Source organism: Aptenodytes forsteri, unplaced genomic scaffold (assembly GCF_000699145.1).
Source record: "Aptenodytes forsteri isolate BGI_AS27 unplaced genomic scaffold, ASM69914v1 Scaffold260, whole genome shotgun sequence".
NCBI lineage: Eukaryota > Metazoa > Chordata > Aves > Sphenisciformes > Spheniscidae > Aptenodytes > Aptenodytes forsteri.
Window position 1 is genome coordinate 2,106,461 of NW_008795557.1, and position 25,398 is coordinate 2,131,858.

General features: G+C 41.4%; 1 protein-coding gene across 4 annotated transcripts in view; it reads left to right on the plus strand.

Annotated features, from left to right (window-relative positions):
* Nucleotides 1–18,953, plus strand: part of TSNARE1 (t-SNARE domain containing 1) — a 337,590-nt gene extending 318,637 nt beyond the window's left edge. For all 4 annotated transcript variants that reach the window (XM_009282164.1, XM_009282165.1, XM_009282163.1 and 1 more), the window contains 2 exons: nucleotides 4,530–4,602; nucleotides 18,800–18,953. In XM_009282164.1, the coding sequence (XP_009280439.1) occupies nucleotides 4,530–4,602; nucleotides 18,800–18,921 (195 nt within the window). In that variant the 3' untranslated portion in view covers nucleotides 18,922–18,953. The remainder of the gene's footprint in view (nucleotides 1–4,529; nucleotides 4,603–18,799) is intronic.
* Nucleotides 18,954–25,398: the final 6,445 nt, after the last annotated feature.

The following is a 25,398-nucleotide window of genomic DNA, read 5'->3' on the forward strand; positions in this document are numbered from 1 at the left end:
GTTGGACGGGGCTCTGAGCAACCTGATCTAGTTGAAGATGTCCCTGCTCATTGCAGGGGGGTTGTCCTAGATGACCTTTAGAGGTCCCTTCCAACCCAAACTATTCTATGATTCTATGATTCTATAATCTCTTTGGTAAAACATGCCAGACACTACAAAGGGTTTTTTTTCTTTTTTTTTTGTTTCCCCCCCCCCCAAGATAACAAGCACTATCATTTTGTTTTGTTTTGGAGTGCTTTCATATACAGATCTACACATGTGGATGTTATGTTACATCTTTCAAAATATCCTTCAGGTTTGTTTTATAGCTCTCCTGGCTGCTTATTGCAGAATGGATGGTGGGGCAGAATGAGACCTCACTTGTAGAATTCAGCATTGCCTGAACATTGAGTCAGCAATTAATTTAGAAGTTAATTTGTAGTCCTTCAAAAAAATAGATCGATGGTTTGGGAGTACACACAAACCCACATGTGCTAAATAGGATAGACTACTGATATTTGTGATCCTATTTTTTATGCAAACCGAAGGCAAACATTCTTAGAAATAAGTGTGACTCTTCCCTTGAGGACCTGAGCTGACATTGACAAAGGATGTTGGGATCTGGCTAAATGTGAGAGAGAAATTATTGACAGCACATGCTTGTTCTGTGTCCTTTTGAGGAGAGCATGTTTCCCCTCTCTGGTTTATTTAGCGCTGTTCTCGTGGATGGAATACAGAAGTGTCCTTAGAATATCATTAAGGTCAGGGCTATGTTAGAAGTTTTCAATGTGGATAAATCTTCACCCCACTAAGCGTGAGAGAGGAGGTTTACTTATTTTCTGTCTTGGCAAATACCTCAGTAATATTCATCCCATGGGGAAGCGGGCTGCTGGGATTTATGACTAGGTTGTTCCCATCTTGGTAACAATGTCTGGGTTTTACAACCTGACTTGCTCCCAGATTAATTTTAAAAATGTTGAAATTGTGGTCTTGTTAAAGTAAAAAATGGGAAATGTAAATTTCTAGTTTATCTGCAAAATCATATTTCCAACGGTTTCTGTGCTGGAGTTGGAATTTTAGATTTTTTCCAAACTCTCAGGACTTTGCAGTGACATTATTCACTTACTGAGTCAGGTTACATTACTCAAATAATCCTGCCATTTTAACCTAGTACTTTCTGTTAAGAAGTTTCCTAACTAACTTTTTCTAGTGAGAGTTAATCCTCCAGACCTTTAAGGTCCCAAACTCTTTCATTTCTCTCATTTTTTCATCTGCATGACTTGTTTATTGGCACTTCTCTGCTTTTTTGGTCATCTTTAGTTACTGCCATTTCTTTTTGCCATCACTGATTTTACTGATGACTAGTCTTAATTCTTTTTGTTCCAACATGGATGACATTAAATCCTGTATACTAATCTGTACAATGGATTTCTCCTTTGGAGACAAATAAAAAAAAAAAAAAGAAAAAAGAGGATTTATATGAAACAATTTAAATCTGTCTCCCTCTTGCTGCTGAATGTAGGGAGTGAATTGTTGCCAGACAGGAAAGGCTGCTGTTGATTAAAACCCAAGAAAGCCAGTTAGCTGGCAGGGAGACAGCATTTTTGGAACGATAGCTGGTTGTTGTACTCCCGGTTTCTGTGGAGCCAAAGGGATTTATGAGGAGCTGTATTTCACTGTGAATTCTGCATAGTATGTGCAAACGTGGGAAACCAAAGGCAATCTGATTTTGCTAACTAACTCTGATGTCTGGCAAGTTCAGAGGTACTTCGTGATGGAGCTAACCTGGCAAGAAGGAACAGGAACATAGCTCCTAGGTATATTCCATTATGGAAGGTCTTTATTTCTGGCTATTTTTCTTTCTTCTATTTTTTGTTTTGTTTTGCTTACATATATCAGGGACTTTGAAACTTCACATTGCCAGGTTAAATTATTCAACAGATTCCTTGCTTCAGGTCAGACTGCTTTGTGCTCTGTGCTTTACAACTCACCCCTGTTTGGTTTTCCTTAAATACAGTAGTCGCATTTTTTCCTTCCTAACAACTCAGCAGCTGGTTTTAACTAATGCATATTTGCTAAACAATAATTTTAAGTGCTGTTACAACGTTATGAAAAGGATCTACACTCTGCAGCAGCAGATGGCTGTTTCATCCCAAGTACCTGGATATAAATGGAAAATCTGAAACAGCACTGTTCATATACAGCATTGAATTTCCTTTCTCATTCTTCCCTTCTCATCATAATATCCGGGGATCAGGAGGCAGACAGCCCAACTCATAGAATCATAGAATCATAGAATGGTTTGGGTTGGAAGGGACCTCTAAAGGTCATCTAGTCCAACCCCCCTGCCGTGGGCAGGGACATCTTCAACTACATCAGGTTGCTCAGAGCCCCGTCCAGCCTGACCTGGAATGTTTCCAGGGATGGGGCATCCACCACCTCTCTGGGCAACCTTTCTTAGACCAAATTGCCCACTTGTTTTATTCCAATAGAAATACTTGGGGGGGGCATCTGTAATTCAGTATATTGCAATAACCTCTATCTAACCAAATGTACGTGCAAAAACATGTTCATGAATTTTAAGCTGCGTTCACTTAAAGTGCTGTAAAAGAAGCAGAACAAAACAAAACAGACTGACTGAAGGGTAGAAAGAATTTTGTTTATGTTGCAAGTAACAGAAACCAAAGACTGATGTCACTGGCAATTTAGCCAGGAGAGACAAATGAGCATTCTGGGATTTTTTAGTATTATTATTTATTTGTGTAATTTTCCTTAATCATCTTTTACTAAGCGGTTAAATGAGAGCAGAACAACACATTAAAGTTAATTCCTAATTCTTCACATTTTGCTAAACTTTAGCTTTCTCCTTTCAAAGAATTTTGAAAAAAAACCCCAAAAACTCCCCCACCCAAAAAAATCACAACTAATTTCTCCTCATTTCCTGGCAATGATTTACTACCACAGTGCTCAAGTGCAATCTCAAGTTACTTAAACTTCATTGCTTTTACAAAATATTCTGCAGTATTTACAAGTTATGAATAATACCATACATAATTAAAGCTTCATTATGCTTGACAAGTGAATGAATGAAGTGAATTTTGTGATGCATTACCCAGTCCTTGGTTGGGGGTTTTGTTTTTTGTTTTATTATGATTTGTCACAGCATTTTAAACCTTTTGTTTCTCCTACTTCTTCAGTTATTCAGCAACTTGGTATATTCTAGAATTCACAATGGGACTCCCAGGCTTCATTGCAAATTAATGTGATTCTATTGCATTATATGATTAAATGTTATGCCACTTATATTCTCATAACAAACTTCAGTAGAAGGGCATGGATTCGTTTTGCACCATTTTCTAAATTTGCCAGTAGGGAAGCTGAGGTCTTTAAAAGTGGGGTGGAAGCAATCGGACCTTTTAGCATGATGGACTAGAGTTGCAACAGGACCCAAGCAGACGAAGGAATTACTGTGCAATTGGCCTCAGGAGAAGCAGATTCTTAGGAAATATTTTCAACACTTCAGAAAGTATTCAGTGCTGGGTTCCCCAGTACAAGGATACATGGACATACTGTTGGTCAGACAGTCCGTGGAGTTTCCGTCTGTAGAGCTACACAAAACCAAGTGGACATGGCCCTGAGCAACCTTCTTTAACTGACTGCTTCAAGCAGGGGTGTTGGACAAAATAGTTTCCAGAGGTTCCTGCCAACCTCAGTGTTTCTGTGATTCTGGGATTTGTACAGCTTAACAAAATGCATCCTGTTTGAGTGTCTTTTTTTCTGCTCTGCTAGTGGTAGTGCATTCAGCAGTATCTATATTATTATGCCTATTATTGCTAGATTAATTCTTTTTATAAGAGCCAGTGTCATATTAAGTCAACATATGCTCACATTTGCTCTTGTATATGTAAGTGTTCAGAAATGAGAGAAACAAACTCACTGGCAATTTGCTGTGTTTTAACTAAGAAAATTTCAGTGCTGAATCTAGTTACTTCTTTTTTTTTTTTTGTATACACTTGAAAATGTATAAATGAATCCATTCATCAAACAGGTCTTTCCGTATTGCCTTCCCAATAAGATTTCAAATTCAGTGAGGTTTTGGTCATATCTCCATCGGTTTACGAATAGTATTTTATCAGATGGATGCTATGCTAAAAGATGGCCTTTTTCTACATAAAAATCCGCACTCTGGGATGAATGGCCTGCATAAAAAATAACTTTTTTAGAAAGAAAAGGGTTTGCTGCTGTTGTTTTTATTGTTTTTTTCTTTCTTAGTTCTCCACAATTCTGAAAAGCGACTGTATAATCTGATCATTCTACTTGTTTCTTACAGAAAGCTTGAGTCAACTGGCTGACTTAGATCCAGCAAACCATGGCTTTGTTTAAGGGGATTTTTGATTTACTATGGGAGCATTATAACTTTTTCTTTTAATTCTACACAGACGAGGTTTTCTGCTTTTGTTTTTTTCTTTGCAAAGCTTGACTGGGGAACATGCCTTTTATGCTTGGATATTACCCATTCAGCATTAATGGCAGACTTTCTGTCTTTTCAGAGTGACATGTTGGATGTGAACCAGATCATTAAAGACCTGGCCTCCATGGTGCATGAGCAAGGAGACGCAATAGGTAGGTATCACTGTTAACGTATGGGCTTTATTACCCTCCTGCACCATTCCAATATGATGTTGTATGTTCCCTTATGAGCAGCTGTTTGTTGATGCTGTGATTATTTTTCCTGTGTTTTGGGCATTTTGTACATCCAGTGATGCTTTGATCTGACAAGCTGCCCTGTGCAATAGGGTTCTTATATTAAGGCTAGTTAGCTGGTATATTTGGCATAAAATAGAATTCTCGGTGAGATTAATCCATTCCCTTTTGACTGTAAAAAGGAAGCTGGAGAATATGTAAGATTACCTGGAAAGGGATCCAATTCTTCCTTTCTACCTGGAACTGTAATGAAAAAACAATAGTAGTAGCAATTATTGTTATGATTATTGATGGTGGTGGAGAAAATTAAGCAGTTTGCTTCCCTAAATGGGATTTTCTTTCCACATTGCAGGGTGTGCCTGATTAAATTTACAGTACCCAACATCATGATGTGCTCACATACATAGTCTGAACCTTCTGCCCATTAGTTGACCTCTTGCTCTCCAACCACCAATAGCTAGGAGTGTGGTGGAGAAAACTTGGGAAAAGAGATAAGAGTAACCCCTAGTATTATCTTTAAGAGCAGCCCATCACTGACAGCCACCACTTTTAGTGAATAGAGAGATAAGACACAGTAGATTTGCTCCTTTTAAATTTCCTCTGACCCTCGTCTTTGTCACTGCTGTCTTCTGATGCAGCTAAGAACAGACTTTTTTTTCTGTATCTCTCATTTTGTGTATGTATGATAATACTGTGCGGTGCTTCAGAAGCAACTGTCTACTTCCAAATTTGAGAGCTAACCACCCTAAAGGCATGTTGAGAGACCTAAACTCCAGAGAAGCAAGATTTGTGGAGGTATTTCTAACCTGCAGCACTCAGCTGGAGTTCTACTGGAGCTCCTGGGAGTTGGATCAAGTCCTAAGACAGCCATATGTTTATCATAAAAGAAGAAACTCTTGCCATATGTAGATCATAAAAGAAGAAACTCTTCTCTGCTGTTTATTAATCACTCTGGATTTCTTTGCCAAGCTCATACCTTTGCAAGTTTCCATTAGCATAAGGTATCTCCTTCACACTGAAATGAGCTAGCTGCATCCCACTGAGAAACACCACTTGGGTTCACAGGTGCAGAAAAAAATCAAGATGATATCTAAACCCAACTTTTTATTATTTCTTCTTTTTTAAAAAAAAATTATTTTATTTGTGCTTGTTTGGAAGCTCATTTTTGTACATGGATAACTTTGGAGCCTGATTCATCTCCTAAAAGCACATCAGATCTTAGTGCCTCGAGGGACATGACAACATACATAAGCTAGCGTCAAGATCCTTGTAACTCCTTTTCTTAAGGCAATATTTATTATTTTAAGCTGTTACCCATGCATAGAAGTGACCCCAGTATTAACATGCCTGCGAGAAACAGTTAGACTAAGTAGGATGTTTTGTCTTTGAGCCAGCATAAGGTTTTTGTTGCTTTTATATCTGACACGTTCTTTCTTCTTCCTGTTTCACTGCAGCAGATTTTTAATAGTTTCTTTAGGAGTATCTTTTCAGCCTGGCAGCCAGTCAAGGTACCTTCCCAACCAATTGCTGAAAGGTCCCACTGTTTATCTTTTGACATTCATATTACACAGAAGTAAGTGAGATTATGAATCAGAAGGCAAAGGGAGTCGAAAGCCCCACAGTGAAAATTCAAAAGCAATGATGTTAAGAGACAGTTCTCTTGGCACTTGTTTTATTTTTTTAATGCGTTCCTCTTACATGCATGAAATGAAACCTCTGTGTGTGCTTGTTTAGAAAACACAGGGAAAATACATAACCATGGAATGTGAGATGCGCCACTCGGCAAAATGTTCCCAGGGCTGTAGAGCAAACCACTCTCTGGCTCACCTGAGCTGGGGAGAATTAATGGGAAGAGCTTGTCTGGTCTATGCACGGCACAAGCAGAGTAACCTGTACTTCTTACAAAAACCTAAAAGTAGTTTTGCTAACGTGTGGGCCAGTTCCTTAATGAACACATCCATAACATTCCTTAGGGCAGAAAGCAATTTCTGTCACGCAAGGAAGAAATAGATGAGGGCAACGTAGACTCGGGGCAGCATCTCTCTATTATTTTTTGTCTTCTGCAAATAAGCTCCATGCCTCTGTTCCTAGTCAGGGCATCTCTTTGACATGAATATTTAACTAAGCATTACAGTATCAGTCAGTCCAAGCCCTCGAAGCCAAAACAAGCTAGTGGCCTAGGTTACCTTTGAACAATCAGAAAGAGTCTTTTCAACAGTGTCTTACAGGAGCTCTTGGCAAAAGCGTCCCTATGCAGCTCCATCACACAGGGTGCCGGTGAGGGGAAAGGGTGCGAGGAGGGGGTCACTAATAGGAGAAATCAATCATTGGCTGTGGAATTGGTGTTGGCAATATGTGGTTTTGGGTTCTATAACCATGGGACCCTGTTTGCGTCTGCTTTAGAGATATGGGATCCACCTCACTAGGCAGGGCAAAACTATTCCTGCCAATAGGATGGCTGACCTCATAAGGAGGGCTTTACACTAGGAATGATGGGGGAGGGACGGGGCGACCAGCAGTCCTGTGAGGAAGCAATGCTCAGGACTGCTGAATAGAGGGCATGGGGTGGTATGGCAGGAAGGGTTCACAAAGTCATCACAATGGGGCCTGGGCACGGTCACCTCTAGCACTTGAATGTAGGCAGCGAGGTGCTTACAAGGCACCGTTTCGGACAAACATCCCAAACCCTCTCCAGGAACTCAACATGCTGGGGTGCATCTCTAAAGTGCCTGTACACTAATGCACACAGTATGGGGAATAAACATGAAGAGTTAGAAATCTGCATGCAGTTGCAGGGGTATGATTTTGTTGGGATCATGGAGACATAGTGGGTTGGCTCCCATGAGGCTGGTGAGGGGTCTGGAGAACAAGTCTTCTGAGGAGTGGCTGAGGGAACTGGGGTTGTTTAGCCTGGAGAAAAGGAGGCTGAGGGGAGACCTCATCGCTCTCTACAACTCCCTGAAAGGAGGTTGTAGCGAGGTGGGTGTCGGTCTCTTCTCCCAAGTAACTAGCGATAGGACGAGAGGAAATGGCTTCAAGTTGCGCCAGGGGAGGTTTAGATTGGATGTGAGGAAAAATTTCTTTACTGTAAGAGTGGTGAAACATTGGAACAGGCTGCCCAGGGAAGTGGTTGAGTCCCCACCCCTGGAGGTATTTAAAAGACGAGTAGATGAGGCGCTTAGGGACATGGTTTAGTGGGCATGGTGGTGTTGGGTTGACGGTTGGACTCGATGATCTTAGAGGTCTTTTCCAACCTCAATGATTCTATGATTCTATGATTCTATGATGAGTGTTACATTGGAGAGATACAGGCTCTCCAGGAAGGACAGGAAAAGAAGACGAAGAGGAACAGATGCCCTTTATGTAAGAGAGCAGCTGGAGTGGATGGGGCTCTGCCAAGGGATGGATGAGGAGCTGATGGAGAGTTTATGGGTTAGGATTAAAAAGAGGACAGGCAAAGCGGATGAGGCCCTCTACATCAGATGGGAACAGCCTCATGTCTGCAGGCTCTGGTCCTCATGGGGGACTTCAATCACCCCAATATCTGTTGGAGAGACAACACAGCAGGGCATAAATAATCCAGGAGGTTCTGGAGTGCATTGATGATAACTTTGGGGATCTGATGTACAAATGGCAAGATCTCAAGAGGGCTAGAAGAGGGCCATCTCCACTGCTAAACTTTACTTTCATGGTAGCAGAAGGGTTCTTCAGCCAAAGCATCCAAGGCAAGGATTAAGGACTTAGTACTGTGAGAAGTAAATTACATTGGGGGTGATTGCTAAAGCAGCAGTCACTCCTCTCCATGCTCATAGATGGCCACTCAACTGAACTACAAGTGCCTCAACAGCTTGAAACATTCCCAGTGTTTCATACTGAACATCGCTATTTTACGTGTGCAAACTTGTTCTTTCATTGGCCGTACTGGGATAAATAGGCATAGTTCCATGAGATCAATTTTATAACTGGTGTTAGGGAGAAGAGAATCCTTAAATCCCCAATTCCTCTGAAGAAAGTGTCAACAACACAGCCACCATTATTTGCATTAGCACCTAATGAAGGCAAGTACATATTTGTCCACCTCTGCAGGCTTCTGTTTGTCTTGTAACAGAGAATAAAGATGGCCTGAATAATACAGTTATTGCTTCCCCCCGCCCCATGGTAAAAGAAACTGCTGTTCTGTTTTTGTTTTAGAAGAGCTGTCTTTCCATCCTACCTGTGTATGTAACCTTACTAGTTATGCCAAAATAACGTGCAAGATCTACATCCCTTACCTACACAACTTTCACCATTTATATCATTGTTTGCAGCTCTATCACATTTCTCAAAACTGCAGGGAAAGACCCATGTTGTTCTGAAAACATTTTACACTTTTAAAAGAGTCACATTTCTTCCTCTGTAGGACAGTTTCAGAACCAACCTTCTGCCAGCGTACCTGTAACCCCCCCAACTCCCTAAAATGGGAAGAAATTCCAAGATCACATACTGGCCACCTAATTTAAGATAACAGCGGCAGGGACACAGCAACTAATTTACCAGCCCTTGATCTCTTTGTCCAGACCAAATGTGTACAAATCTATGTTTGCACAGCAAATCCCACTTGCTGGAAGAAGACCCCACTGCGTCAAGCAAAAGGCTTCCTCAGACTTGCTTTTTCTTCCATTACTTACCCAGGCTTAGATCTTGGTGCTACTAACCTTTCACTTCACTCTTGAAGTCTGGGCATTTTATATTTGAAAATAATAGGGTGAAGAAACTTCATAACGTGATCTAAAGTGGATGCTCCCTCACTTTACGAACATCACTACATGGTATCTGTCAGGCTAGAGCCCATAGACCTGCCAAGATAAATATAAACATGGCAGCTGGTGCTTTCCTCCAGTCTCGGAAGAACTTCCTGATAGTGTCAATATATTCAGTCCTTGAGTAATGCTGGTGTTCACTGACACGCTACATTGTCACTTATTACCTAATGATAATAATAATAAAACTCCTTCAAAGTAAACTATAGTTGCATGAATGCAAATGTATTGCTTATTTTAGAAGCTTTTGAATGTGGGGAGGTTTTTTTTGCCTGTAAAATCAGCTCAATTTTGTTGCCTGTTTTATCACTGTTGCCTTTCTGACCTGAAGGCTGGTTTAACACATGGGCACTGTCAAGAGTCAAGAGGGTCCATCAGCACCCTTCCACACATGTCCTCCTCCAGTCTGACTGCCTGAATGGCTCAGCCAAGAGTCTGTTGTCAGATACACTAATGCAAACCGAGCTGGGAAATCATTCAACTAGATCCTTAACTAAACTCTCCTGAGTTATGTGTCTCGGTTGGGACATCTGCAGAAAATGAACACGTCTTGAGAGTGGTCCCTGAATACCTGAATGTAACAGCTTTAATATCTATGTTCAGTTGAATGTGGCCTGCAAAGTCTCTCATTTGGTTAAATTTCCTAAGTGATCTCAGAGGAGGCTATTATGTGAATGGGTACATTTATGTTCTTATTGGTTCCTGATGAATTGGGAAATCTTCTCTCGGCTCCTTTGCTTTCAGCCACTTGTTGAGACACGGAGTTACATGTCAGTACAGAGCACAGACCATGCAGGAAGGGTACACTGGGGTATTTCTGAAGCAGTGAAAATCTATTCCACTTCCCATTCACTTCCCAAGAAACCCCCAATTTCTTTGTTCATCCTAGGTATATACCCTGTCATCAGTTTGTTGTTCTGTTATCTAAGTCTAATGAAGTTTTATTGTAAACCGCCCCAGCTGCCGAAATTGCATAGTATTACTACCCTTAATTGCCTTGTAGGCAACAATTTTAAGGTCATGGTGTTTTGTATACCACTGGCCTTGCTCTCCCTGTTTATCTGGACTGCAGCAGTGGTGGCCTTCCACTATCACTTTTCACACATCCTTGGCTTCGGACAGCACTGAGTAGTCTGTAAGGTGCTCAGTTTCATGTTAGGCACAGGTCGATGACCGCTGCTACAACTGAACTGTTGGGGTCAGGTGTGGGCTACCATGATCTCTGAGCAACTCATTTTATTTGAGATAATAGGCAGCACAAAAAATGAATGAGCTTTTGTGTTTCTTCCCTGTTTCTGCTCTCTGTGAGTGTGAGTTTCTGTGTCTTCCCTTGTTGTATGTGGACTTTTACCTTTAGCTCTACTGCTGACAGTGCTGGTAAGACAGCGCATGCTGGTTTATAGGGAAAAGAATAATGGGTGACTCTACACTTGCAAATTTACTAATGCCTCAAGATTTGTCTGTTGTTCTGTGTTTGACCCTCATAATGTGATTGGGCTTGTATACTTGCAGTTAATGAGCCAGCTAATTTTGTACAAGAAACAAGGCTCTTCCTTTTGTGAGGTTTATTGCCACCAGTAGGATTCTTCTCACACCAATTTATCGGAGGTAATTTTTGGGAAGTTGAAACTGCCGTGCTCTCAATTTCTCGTAATGCTGCAATTGAGCAGTAAATGTCATAAAGGCAGAAGCTGCCCAGGCGTTTGGCTTATTTCTGCTGCGAGGTGTTATACTCTGCCACAGACAGACTGTGTTTGGGAGGTCATGGCTTGAGTAGTTTAAGTAAATCAAATGAGCTGTATAAAGCAAAAGAGGTCAAGCAAGTTGCAAATATCAGTGACTTTACTTTGTAGGTAAAATATATGATCTTTCCAGGACAGTAAGCAGAAATAAAGTATATTTATTTCTATGAATCAACACCCCCATCCTCCTCATTTATTCATGTGACAAACTCAGACTGACGCTTCTTCCATCAGTTGGCTGAGCTATAGGACTCGATAACGTATGCACGCAGCTGCGTGATGGAAGGTGAGTGTTGTGTTAATTGTAGACAAAAGTGGGCTTCTGAAAAATGCTGCATGCAAGTGAAATTAAGGTATTTATCCAAACTGTGTCAACTCATGAGCTGGATTTGGAGAAACAAATAAAATTATTTTGATTGTTTCTTTCTTTTTTTGTAATTTTAAAGCAACATATTTTATTGCGGTTTGAAATAATATTTTTTTTAACTTGGATGTCTTATAGAATTAAAAAAAAAGTGTTGAGTTTACATCACAAGGAAAAAGAAAGAGCGTGCTAAAGACAAGTAGCTGGAATTTCCCAATCAAAGCTATATTGAGTGCTGTTTTACTCTTTAAATTACTTTCAGAGATTATTTTGGAAAAAAAGAAAACCTGACATGGCCATAAATTTCTGCACAAAAAATGTCTTGTTGAAATACCTTTTTTCAATGTCCTGTTGAAATACCTTTTTTCATCAGAAAAAGAAGGAAATGGAGGGGAAAAAAAAAGTGAATCAGGTCTATTGCCCTGATATAATATCCTCCCATGTGCAAATTTTGTGGGATTAAAACTAGAGCCTTGGATTACCCAGAGCCATAGGAGAACATCGTATGGGAACTGTGGATACCTCAGATAGATAGCTGAAAGCGTACAGCAGGCAATGAGGGCAGAGGCCATACCATGCACCCTCAGGAAACTCTTCATACGCTGACTCTTCTCCCGTGGTAAATATCAGTAATTTGAGACCGCTGGCCTCTGTGAGAAAGAATGGTAAATTGTTTTGCATCTGCTAAAGTGGTCATATTTCTGCAGTCTGCCATTTAGCACAGAGCAGATGATATGAGGTACCTTATTCTCTAGTAGGATGTGCTATTTTCCAATAAATATATGTAGGACAACATTTGAATTTTAAATCCTTGGAAGATGTATCCTGGCAGGCATGGTAAACCTCTGGCAGGGTGATACCATTTTTCAGCGCATACATATGTAGCAGATACTTGACATTTCCAAGATGCATTTCAAGGACAGTGTAAATCACTCAGGAGCTGAAGTGTTGTAAATTTATGCTGGTGTTCGGCCATTGCCTTATAGCCACTTTTATTCATACAGACTAGGGCTTTGGGCTGTTGGCCGAAGAAAACGAGCAGGAAGAGCTGGTTATGACATTTTAGGGTAGTTTAAACAGTCTTTCCAGGCCTGCCTGGAAAATTAGGGTGAGTGGTTGTTCAGTGCCTCAGTCCTTACCTCTGAGGGTCATGGTGTGTTACCGTGTGGAAAAATTAGACCTCTGCTAAGATCAAATAGAAAGCTAGGTGCTATCTGCCTTTTGTTGGAAGCAATAACGATGACTCCTGATGACTCATGGAGCTGCAAATTGTATTTCATTGCATCAATCTAAGCCAATGTGACCCATTTAGACTTAGTTTAGCAAACGGGCAAGATTATTTTATAAATCCTCTTGTGTGAGGAATTTATAACTTGACGTTTACACTGAAGTTTGGAAATGCCCAACCCTAAGCCATTTTAAACTTCACTCCGGAAGAACTGCCATAGTTTTCCTTCCCCTTAACATCCACAGCTGTGCCTATAGAAAGCCTGAGGGTCTTTTGTTCGTGGAATGAGACTCACTTAAAACTCTCCAAGTACATGGAATTAGAACAGGCAAAATTCTTTTTTATGCTGAAAGCAATTTCACCCAAAATTTGGCTTTTAATTAGGAAATAAACCTTTATACATTACCAGAATACTCCTCCTTTTTTTTTTTGTGTGCTTCTCAGTATGTTGTATTGATTATTTTTAGTCAGAACTTATAGTGATAAAAGAGGGTTACGCTTATTAAAGTGCTAAAAATAAAAGCATACTGTGAAACCTAAAGGGGACCATTTTGGTTACTACCAAGTGGGAGCGTTTTAAAATTCTCATTCACAAGCTCACTTTCCTGTCTTTCATGCCGTTTTACTGAAAATGCTGCCTTGTGAAACCAGTCCATTGTTGCCACTATAAAGACTCAGGTCATACGGGTGATTCCTTGATATGTTAGGACAGAAACCCCACTCTAGCCACTGTCACTCCAGTAATTTCACATATAAGACTCCTGTTGGTCATTAGCAGGGCTTGATCTCAGAAGACAGGTAAATAGATAGGGTTGAAAGACACCTCTTGGGGTCATCTTGATTTCATAGAATCATAGAATCATAGAATCATTGAGGTTAGAAAAGACCTCTAAGATCATCGAGTCCAACCATCGCCCCAACACCACCATGCCCACTAAACCATGACCCTAAGTGCCTCATCTACTCATCTTTTAAATACCTCCAGGGATGGGGACTCAACCACTTCCCTTGGCAGCCCGTTCCAATGCTTAACCACTCTTTCAGTAAAGAAATTTTTCCTCATGTCCAATCTAAACCTCCCCGGGCACAACTTGAGGCCATTTCCTCTCATCCTATCGCTAGTTACTTGGGAGAAGAGACCGACACCCACCTCGCTACAACCTCCTTTCAGGTGGTTGTAGAGAGCGATGAGGTCTCCCCTCAGCCTCCTTTTCTCCAGGCTAAACAACCTCAGTTCCCTCAGCTGCTCCTCAGAAGACTTGTGCTCCAGACCCCTCACCAGCCTCGTTGCCCTTCTCTGGACACGCTCCAGCACCTCAATGTCCTTCTTGTAGTGAGGGGCCCAAAACTGAACACAGTGTTCGAGGTGCGGCCTCACCAGTGCCGAGTACAGGGGTGCGATCACTTCCCTACTCCTGCTGGCCACACTAGTTCTGATACAGGCCAGGATGCCATTGGCCTTCTTGGCCGCCTGGGCACACTGCCGGCTCATGTTCAGCCGGCTGTCAACGAGCACCCCCAGGTCCTTTTCCGCCAGGCAGCTTTCCAGCCACTCTTCCCCAAGCCTGTAGCGCTGCATGGGGTTGTTGTGGCCCAAGTGCAGGACCCGGCACTTGGCCTTGTTGAACCTCATACAATTGGCCTTGGCCCATCAATCCAGCCTGTCCAGGTCCCTCTGTCTCTGTGTGACAAGTGTGTCATAAAATCAGATCAAATTACATCTAAAAGCTGGTTAGCTCTGCCACCTTCACTACTCCTATTGAAAGGATGTGCTTTAGCCGGAAAATTAGAAATCTTTTCCTAATTCCTTGGTGCATTTGTTTGCAACCACCATCTGCTTTGGTGCAGCCCTGTCCCTCAGTTTAGTAAAATGGCGATAACATCACCTTAAGGTTTTTGCTTGTTCTCAAACTGTACCATAAATTTGTCATCACAGACTGAGGACAGAAATTTGTTGTGGGATTCAGGCTCCTTGGAAAATCCCAGACCCAGGGCTGGGTTATCTCACTTATTTGGGAAGAGAGTCACTGTCCCTTCATACCAAAGCCAAAGGAGAAAGGAAAAGGCAGACCCCTCCAGCAGGTTTTTTCAGTCTACCTAGGATCCTACCCCCCCTCTGGAAATACTTGCCTTTCCGTCCCCAAGCAAGGTACCTTGGCAAGGAGCCTGAAAGTGAGCAAGGTGAAGCTGTGAACCATCACTAGCATTCAGCAAAGATGCACTGAAATAGCTGTGAATGACACATTCATCATTAACTTATTAACATCATTGACTTATTACTTTCTTCCTTGTGATTTGACACAAATCCTCTTTTCCTCCCTTGCTTTCCTGTGTTGATCAGCAGAAATATCTAGTTAAATTGTGTTACATATTTATGTCTCATTTTTATAGAGTTTTAGAGCTGGTTTTGTGGTTTTTTGTTTGTTTTAGTTTTTCGCCTGTGTCCCAGGATTACAAGTTGCTACAAAAAAAAAATTTAAATGGGAGGTTTGCTTATTCCAAGGCTGGTATTCCCTTGTTAGGAGAACAAGTGAGCAGAAACAGTGCCACCAAGGTCCAGCCTCCTCCTGTAACACCACGTCAACTCATACAGGACATGTAGCACACGTCCATCCTACTTGTGAAAGCCTGTGCTGGGAAAAACGCAAATGGTGTTTGCAAAACACGGTGCGTAACATATGATTAGACCATTCCATGCAGCACTAAGAGGGCATTCACAGTGTTTAATTTTATTTAACTAAGGCCCCCTGCAGGCAGCGGAAAGTGCTAGCTTCCTCTGGAGAGTGGAAGTGCTAAGCTCCTGTTGGGATTTCCCCCTGCCCCAAGAGGAGCACAGAGAGATTACTCTTGTTTTAGTAGGATATCTTTCATAAATTTCTTCTCTGTAGCTCTTCTATGTCTAAATGATTAATTTTCTGAGGGCAATCAGCCTTTAAGAGGCATTGAGTAGTGAAGGGTGTCTGGACTAAGATCCTGAGAAACATCAGATACGTGAGCAAGTTCTGTTACTTTGATTAGGTGATTGTCAAAGAGTTCAGCACACTCCCTCCACCCCTTCCAAATTTCCCAAATCCCCCCATCCCTTCCAAATCCCATCACAAAGTAGCTTAATATATGGAGGTGCTTTCCTATGTAAAGTTGTATTTTGTAACCCAAAAACATGGTCAGACTTTGCGCTTCTAAAATCAACAGGTGTCCCAGCAGGATATATTCTTAGTTCTGGTTCAATTTTTTACCTAATCTTTTCTTCTTTTCTCCCCATCCTAACATGTGTCACAGCTTGGCTGTAGGAAAGCTGTGGCATGTTGGAGCTTTGAGTGCTCAGGAGCTGAATTTCAGTTGGTGCAAACCGGTGTTGTCCCAGTTCTTATGGACTTCCACAGAACGGATAAACATTTTTTTTAGGCAAAACCAATCTGGTTAACTATGCATCATGTAGTCATGCTTAACCATGGAAGTAAATACTTGTCAACAACTAGGCAACTAAGAATTTGTCACCTTGGGTGAGTGACAAGTTATTCTGGCTGATGCATCCTGTCTCTGTTAACGATGTATTAACTCTTTTGGTTTCTCTGCCTTTTGCCTTGTTGTTTTCATGTGCACAGAGGTTCATATACACCGTGCCAGAAATTGGATTGGGGCTTGTAGTTGCCAATTACGCAGCACTGTCCTAACATGCAAACAGAGAAAGCAAGCACTACCCTGTCCTACAGAGCCAATCTAGCCCATAGATCTACCACTTTTCCGCTATTTCTCAATTCTAACCAGGAAACATCAAATATCCCTCTACTGCTACTCCTATAAAATATGTAGAATGACCAATTACTGATTTGTGGGTCAGCCTCAATGTCCGGCTGGAAAGACATCAGGGCCAGCCCTGGAGTTGGGACATCTATTCTTTGTAAACAGAAGCGTGGTACCAATTGTTAGTGACGGCACTTGTGGTATCGCCTGTCACCTATGTGGTAGTAGGGTTTCCCTTGTAAACTCACCTAGGACCTCATTATTATTAAGTGACCACTTGAAATCTGTTTGAGGTAGACCCTGGGTAGATCCACTCACGTGGCAAAAATGCTGCTCACTGCAGTGTGCTGTTGTGCCATTCATGTTTCTGTTCATCATTTTTGGTAATGCAACACCATTTTTTTCTACTGGTATCGAAAAGAAAAATCTGACACTTTCCCAGAAATGCCTTCAGCTCAATACAACACTGGAAGTAAACTCTTCAAGGCTGTCACACTGATGTGTGCGTGTGTGGATGCAGCTCTTCTAAGGCTCTGTAGAAGAAAATTTGATATTTCTTCACACAGTTGAGTTCCTTAGAAGCCTTTTGATCTCTTCCTGCTGAGTCCTGAATGCAAGGAAGGCATTTGGGCAGAGGTCAGTGATGCCAACCAAGGTCCGTGGTGTTAATGTCTTAATAAAAATGGTTTGAGAAGCGTTGGATATAACCAATAAAATTATGCTATATTAATCTATAAAAGTGCCAGCCATGTAGGTTTTTTTCTTGTGTACTACAGCATGCATAATCTAAAATAAAAGGAATGGAAAACCAACTCTCCCAGGTGTAATAGAAGACTTTTAATAGGTTTCCAAGTGTTAAGCTGAAGTTTGTTTATTCCATGTTTCTGCTGGTTTGAGGTTTCTTTGTTCTTTTGTTTTGTTTTGAAGTTGAGTTATCAGAAATACATAATTACATTAACAGACTTGCGACACTGTTTCACTTAAAAGTGGCAAAATCTGAACACAACCACCTTCCACAGTTTATCTGCAAACCCTCATTTCTTTACCCATCACAAAAGTGACTAGACTAATTAATGTTCTTTCCTTCAAAACCAAAAGAATAAATTACATCTTCCGTGGCATGTCTTAATCCAACTCCTAATACCATCAGTTGAAGAATTTCCATTAATTTTATTAAGGATTAGAGAAATCCCTGGAACGTTATTCTCAAATTTCTACCTGTAGTTGAATTCCTCCTGACCATTTTCATATACTCCGTGGTGTAATATCTGCTTGGAAACACACAGAAGCAGACCAAGTGCACATACTCTTCCATTGTGGCCAGAAATTATTGGCTGTACATCTCAGGGGACAAGTTGGTCAAGATTTCCAAGTGCTGGGAACACAAACCCTTATTTTCAGGATTTATACCATAGGTGTCTTGCTTTCTAAGCACAGCTCTAGAGTCAAAGTTAATACTTGTCTTTGATGGAAGCAGGGAGCTCCCAGCTGCAATGTGTAGCTGATAATCTCTCTTTTCTAGTCTCATTTTGATTCCTCATGGTTACTGCAGCTTCCCCCAACGTCAGACCTAGCAATCTAGGGTAAGATTCTTCTCCCTTAATTTTAGGTACCGGCAATGTGCCTCAGTCTGAGCCATGTGTACAGACCTCCCTTGCAGCTTGGAAATGTGATCCAGGAGTTTAGGTTGTGATTCGTCTAATCTGCTCAGCAGCAGGCAGCTGCTGTAGAGTGGGATGAATTGCACACTGTGGACTTGCTCTCTCTTGACTGCGATAGTGTCCGAGGTCACTTGCTCAAGTACAGACACCTGGGGATGGTCAATAACCCACATGTACTCAGATGAATCTTATCCCTGAGCCCTAATAATGAGATAATTTCAGATACAATCTGCCATGTCCCGTCTGTAATTTAACTGTAATCTAGTAAATTTACCAGTCTTGAGCTGCTTTCCTTTGAATTCCATATCAGTCTTCCCACTGGTTTCAGTGGGAATGGGATGAGCTGCTAACCTCCATCCTGTCTGGGGACACATGGAGAGCTGTCAGTCATGCTGCCTCTGATTGATGGCTTAGGTGTTCATCAAAATGGGTGGCGTTCCTATTTCCCTGTAGTAACTTGCAAACAAGAGGCTGCTCATCTCTTTATGCCCATGAATAAATTGCTGAATTGCTGTTGGTATGAAGTCTTTGGTTTAGGTTTGTACCCTGTAATTATCTTCTATTATCTTGATTTGCAGATAGTATTGAAGCCAACATTGAGACTGCATCTTCTAATGTAGAATCAGCCAATGAGCAGTTGGCAAAAGCCAGTCAGCACCAAGTAAGTGGGCCTAAAAAACCCTACGGATACATTCAGTAATAGTATTTAAAATAAAGAGAACACTTGGCGGCTGTGAACCACATGGCACATGGGCTGCGTTGGATTTGTGCTACCTGGAAAGATGATAAAGCATACTCTGAGTAAGAGCTAAACTTTTTTCTTATATATATGATTAAATTACTGTAGCATCAACACTTTGCATTAGAGTAGTCATTAAGAGATCTGCATATTAAAGAGACATTTCCCAGTAGGAAACTCAACAATTAGCTACTGTTGTTCTTGGAAAGACGTCATAAAAAGTGCATCATTTAAGTGTATATGTGCTTCTTATTAGAGTGTTTCCCTATAATCAGGCAACAGTGCTTTTCAAAAACAACTGAGTTGTCAAAAGACATGATGTGGTTGGTGAATAATGGCTATGGGAATGGTGTTCAGCACATTTTAAAGGCAATTTGAGGGTAGGGTTTTTTTGTTTTTTTTTTCTTTTTCTTCACTGGAGCAAGAATAAAACACACACACACAAAAACATTAATCTTTTTGAAAATAGCTTGACCGGAAAGAACTCTTTGATGGTTATAGTTAGTACTTTCTAGGGATGAAGGGGGGTGGGGTGGGGGGGCGAACAAAGAAAAAAATGTTATTGTTTGCATTGGATTGACAGAACAAAAGCTGTTAGTTTCCTTTTTTCCTCAATCATAAATTGGTTCGTTGAAGTCCAAAGTGAGTTTCATGTAGCTGGAGTCTTGTTATGACAAAATGTAGCTGAGGTCCATGCGAGTACATAGTGCCTTCTTGTCAGTCCTTGGACATAATGAATTCTGAAGTTCTGGGGCAAACCTCCAGACCAAAGGAGTAAAAGCCACAGGCATTTTACTCCACTGAAAAGGAGTAATGTGATTTTAAAATTATCTACAGCTCATTTTCTGGTGAAACATACTTTGCCAATTGTGGGTAATAAGAACAACTTTTGTAGAACTTTGATATTGCAGAAACTAAGTGTGGTCTTCAGCTACGTTTTGGTTTTAAAGGCATATATATTCAGGATAATGTGTGTCACCCTGCATGTAATCCTGCATTTGCTTTGAAAATAGCCTGTTGCATTTTTACTGCATGAAGTCTAAAATGAGACTAGAATAAATTTAATACTTGGCAGTAGAGCCGATCGCAAAGCTGCAAATGAGTTAATGACAATTTTGGCTAAGAAGGTCAAAGAGTAGTCAGGCAGAAAATGAATGCAGCACAGTGTAAAGGATCTGCTTTCTTTAGCCAGCGGGAGCTGCTGAAATAGCCTGCCCGGTTAAGAGGTCCTTTATTCCTCAAATATGTTGATCAAGATGAAGATATAGCCAGTTTTAGCGAGTCAACCACTCCTAAGGACATAAATGTGTACGGTCTAATATTTATGAGAAAACACTTCAGTGTCCCTTGCCCTTGAAACAAGCCTGTATAGACAAATATCACTTAGAAAAATTCTGCTGCCAAAGAAAATGTGCAATCCAGATCTCATGTAGAGGACAGGTACCTATCCTGTACACTACTGGATGAGGATCACTAGACAAGCGTGTGCAACCCCAGCTTGCTCTCTGTCACCTCTTTCATGAAGTTCCCTGAGGTATGGACAGAAAATGAGGTGAAATTTTTGCGACTTCGATTGCTGGCCTGCTGTCTGGGGTTTGTCAAATGGCACGTGACACCTCCCCTGTTATGTGCTGTGATATCTGCTCATCTTACATCCAGAAAGACATTGTTTCCATAACGTGACAAGAAGGGTCCTGGTCACACAGCCCTCAAGGCCTTTTGTAGGAAGCAATGTTGGTGCCACTTGCGCACATATGGATAATGCAGTGCGAGTATAGGTCATCCTTCCAGGTTGCATGTGTGGTTTTGGCTGCTTTAGAAATATCTAGGATGGATTTGGGAGAATGATCAGCCAGATGGCTTTGTGGGTGAACTGCTTTCAAGGGAGCTGCCATAGTTTTACACACTTAAAATTCCCTCTGTACTCTTCTGTGCTGCTCAGTGATCAAAAGCACAGTTTTTTTAAACCTGAGTAGTTTTCCTTCTTTTGTTAAACTGCCAATTCATTAATGTATTGGCTGTTACCTACGACCTCTAGTACAGTGTGATTGTCCTGTAAATGCAGATTGGCTTACATACATTTGTTATTTATTCCTATTTATGTTTATATATGTATATAAATATGTGTGTGTGTATGTAGTATTTTTATGAGTATATCGAGAAATGTATACATAAATTGAGAAATCAGAAATGTCAACATCGCTGAAACATTCAAGCTTAAGACCTACTGTAGACCTCAATGAACAGATTTCTGCCAGGAATAAAGATTAAATGACTGGTTATTTAACATAATGTTTGCATATAATGCAAGGCAGTCACTTCAACAATACAACTTGGAGCACCAGTCCCAACCTGTACATTAACATAACAAAACATCAATAAATAGGTTTTCTTTAACTGGTACAAAATAAGGCATTTAGGTTCCCTGAAATGATAGAAATGTTTAAACAAATGTAAATATCTTCCTACTGAGCTCCTTTGTCTGCATTTTAAATTTTGTAAGGTGCTCCTTCATCTTGAGATGTGCGTGCTAACAGTAGTGTTTTATTACTTTGTGTGAATTCTCATGTCCCCCATCTAAACTCTTTACCCACTCACAAAAAAACCCCAACGACTCCCCCCCCAAACCATAAAACAATAATAAAGAACATACGAGGGAAATACATGGTAAGTAAGGTAGTGGTGGCCAACTTTCAGGCTGGACAAGGCTGTGGGGTGGCTCAGTGCAGCCCACAGCCAGCCCCTGCTCTCAGCCCAGGGAAGGGAGCAGTTGGTGGCTGTGCAAATGTTCTGCTTCCCTCCTCTCTGTTCCCTGCCATCTCCTACCCCACGGGCCTGCACATCTTCCCCCTTTTCAGTGGACGCGTACATGCAGGCTGCATCATGAGGTAGGTGTAACTCTTCGCTGGTCACCATACAGAGGTGAGATACCAAACTGCAACCCTTGTGTGTCTCCTGAGGAAGCTTGTCTCAACAAAGGGTTGGGCACTGTTGTTATAGGAGGCAGGATCAGACAACTCAGGAAAGTAGATGGTCTCAATTTATCATTACGCTCTTGACCTTAGATGCCACAGGAGGTCCCTGAGTCCACACTGGGTACCGTAATTGGCAGCTACATTATTGCCTGTAGTCCCTCTTGTCAGCTGTAGACTTCACCCCCTGACAGTAACGCTTCCCTGCTTTGCCAAGTAAATTCACTAAGGCCTCTGCGGCGGTCAGATATTACAGAGACTCTATGGACCATATAGAAAAATAGCAATACCCGTTATGCCTATCCATGATGTAGAAAAAGTTTATCTTATGTTATATTCACTTTATTTCCATAAAATTTTCCGTGCCATTGTAAATCATTGTATGTGTTCTGATTTCAGCACTGCTTGATTTATATTGGGTGAGAGGTACTTGCTATATCTGTGCTGCAATAGAGAATGTGGTAGATGAACTTGTAATTAATCATGAGCAAAAAAGATATTACATTCCAGAGGCATAAAAGGTTTAGTGGGAGCTGTCAGAGCTTTGGAAGAAATACTTTTTTTTTTATTTATTAGCAGATTTTTTTCCCCTCATTTTAAATTATTATCATTACAGAATAATTGTTTGTGCTTAAACTTATTTTTACTACAGGTAACAGTTAAGCTGGGCCACTGCATTATCTGTAGGAACATACAGGGTCAAAATGCAGATGAAAGCATAAATGTTGGATGTTGATACCAGGAGTAGAGGAACAGAGGCCTGTTTCCATATGAAACCCCTCTTGGTCACAGAAACTTGATAATTTTACTTTGTTGTCCTACTTTTCACGAGAAAATTCAAGTTTAAAAAACAACTGAGAGGCAAACAAATCTGGCAGAGAGAAGCCAGAAGTAATCTCCTGCAGTAAACTTGCTTCAGTGCCTTTCTTTTCTGTGAGGGTCTCCTATCTCTTGGACCTAAAGCAGAACTGACAACCCTTGCCATTTAATACCAATGGCCCAGATTTGTCTCCTGAAATGTCACTGTCCATGCCCCTAGAGAAAATGATTTATCCCACATACCTTTTAACATGGGTCAAATTGCTCTCTGGAAGATAGGGATTTATTGGACCAAATATGAGTGTGTTTGGTGGAGACACGTATGTCTGAGTTAAGTGTCTGGACTCCTTTTATACCAACCAGGAGGAGGAATTGCTTCCAGCACACATCTTGTCTCATCTCACAGGAGATGTCTGACATAGGTCTGTTGACTGCCCCTCTGGAGACGCCTGTTCTCTCCTTTGTCTATAAAGTCCGGATGATAGCAATTGCATCGCAAACATTTCAAGGGAAAATGAATCCCATGCCTATCACCTATCCCTTTTTTGGAAAAAAGGGGAGATCTAAACACCTGATGATCTCAGTAGCCACCTTAGAGATTAGCTTAGGTGAGCTGAACATCTCACAGAGGGGCTGGCTGTGACGAGATGAGCAGTTTTACTTTGCTCAGTTTGTTCATGGCTTCCTGCAGGTGGATTGAGAGGAAGAAAAAGAAACAAACGCAGACTCCACGGATACATATTAAACCAGTTACTCTTTTTGACGCGAAGTTTGGCCTAAGTTCAGCTTGGCCGCACTGACTGAAGGACTCTGTGTGCTGACTGTTGAAGCTAATTTGTTTTGGAAGAGCTGCTTGTGTTACTCTGATTAATGCTGGTTGCTTTCCTTCCCTATATCCTCCGTGGAAGTCAAGCTAATTTGGATTCACTGGCATCGCAAAGGCAAGCAACAGTTCAGTGACCCACTTGTGTAGTCTAAGAACAATGAGGTTTTTTTCCTGTAAAGAAGCAATTCCTGGGTCTGGCTTTCAGGGATACACAGAGGGGCGCTTTGAAGGCTGGAGCTTTAAGGAAAAAAGTTTCATAAATCTGTGACATTTCCAGAGAGATCTTATTGCCTGGGGACCACCAATAAAGGGCTGGCTTCAACATTTGCACAAATAACTCATTAGTATTTTAAAAAAGAAAGAAAATTTGAGTTTCAAAAATCACCTTCTCAGTCTCTGAAATTTCCTGACATGCTATCCTCTTAAAGCACTTGCTACTTATAAATACTGTAATAATGAAGATTGTCTTCTCCTCTTCCCTGTGGGTATGCCTGAAGATCCTGACTTACACTGCCGTTAAATCATTTAAAGGCTAATAGATTTAAAACTACAGTGTACAGCCAGTTAGCACCACAATACGATGGGATTGTGCTGCAAAGCCGTGGTGGACTGGCGTGGCTGGAATATCTCGATGCAAACGCAGCTTCATCGCTACTTAATGTCTTAGGACAAGAAGCTAGATGCTTGTAAGGCAGATTTGGGACCAAGATGTGATGACAATCTACTGCTAACTATAAGATGCAGCGTTGTGTTGCTGTGGCTTAGCTGTCTGTCACCAGTGTGAGCGTGGCTGAGTTTGTTTCTTCTTTGGGTAATTAACACTTGGAAGATTTATTCGGGGGATTATGAAGCTATTCTTTCTTCTGGCAGTTTCTGCCTGTGAGTGTGATGGGAGCTGAATTAAAGCTGCAATGGGAACTCAGAGCTCTGTAAGGACTCCAAGCAAAAGCCATTACTGAAGTGACTGTGTAATTACACAACTGAGCCTTAATCCCCCTCTTCAGCAGCAGAAGGAAACTTTGCCGCCATCCAGAGTCCTCATGATTCCGTGCCGTGATCTTCAGTTAGTAAAGGAAGTCCTCCCCAAATTGGCTGAATCTCTCAAAAAACAACCAATTTGCAGTCCCTTTCTGCTTTCTGTTTCTCAGTCTGCAGCAACACACACCAGCCTAGTTCAGAAACCTCTGCCTGGGCTTCCCACTCAGAACTGATTTCTTCAACTTCAAAGCAATTTCTCCTCCGTAGCACTTGTTTTCCTTCCACCCCTTCCCTCTCCCATTAAGCTATATCTTTTCATTTTCGCTCTCAATTCCAGTCTCTCAGTCCTCCCCTGTGGATGCATGGCTGCCAGCAACACTGCTGCTTCAAACAGTCCATTCCCTTGTAATGATCGCACTAATTTGCTTGCCCCAGGTTGCTCAAAACCTACCACAGAGGGATGTTTGCCTGTATCACCCGTCAGATGTGCCCCCACATGGTCTGTACTGCTACGGAGCCTTGAAGCAACTCCTTGCTGCATGCATGCCTGTCCTGGTTTCGGCTGGGATAGAGTTAATTTTCTTCCTAGCAGCTGGTACAGTGCTGTGTTTTGGATTTAGTATGAGAATAATGTTGATAACACACTGATGTTTTAGTTGTTACTAAGTAGTTCTTACACGACATCAAGGACTTTTCAGCTTCTCATGCTCTACTGACTGAGAAGGCCGGAGATACACAAGAAGCTGGGAGGGGGCACAGCCAGGACAGCGGGTGGTGAGCAATTGCATTGTGCATCACTTGCTTTGTATATTCCTTTTATTATTATTATTATTATTATTATTA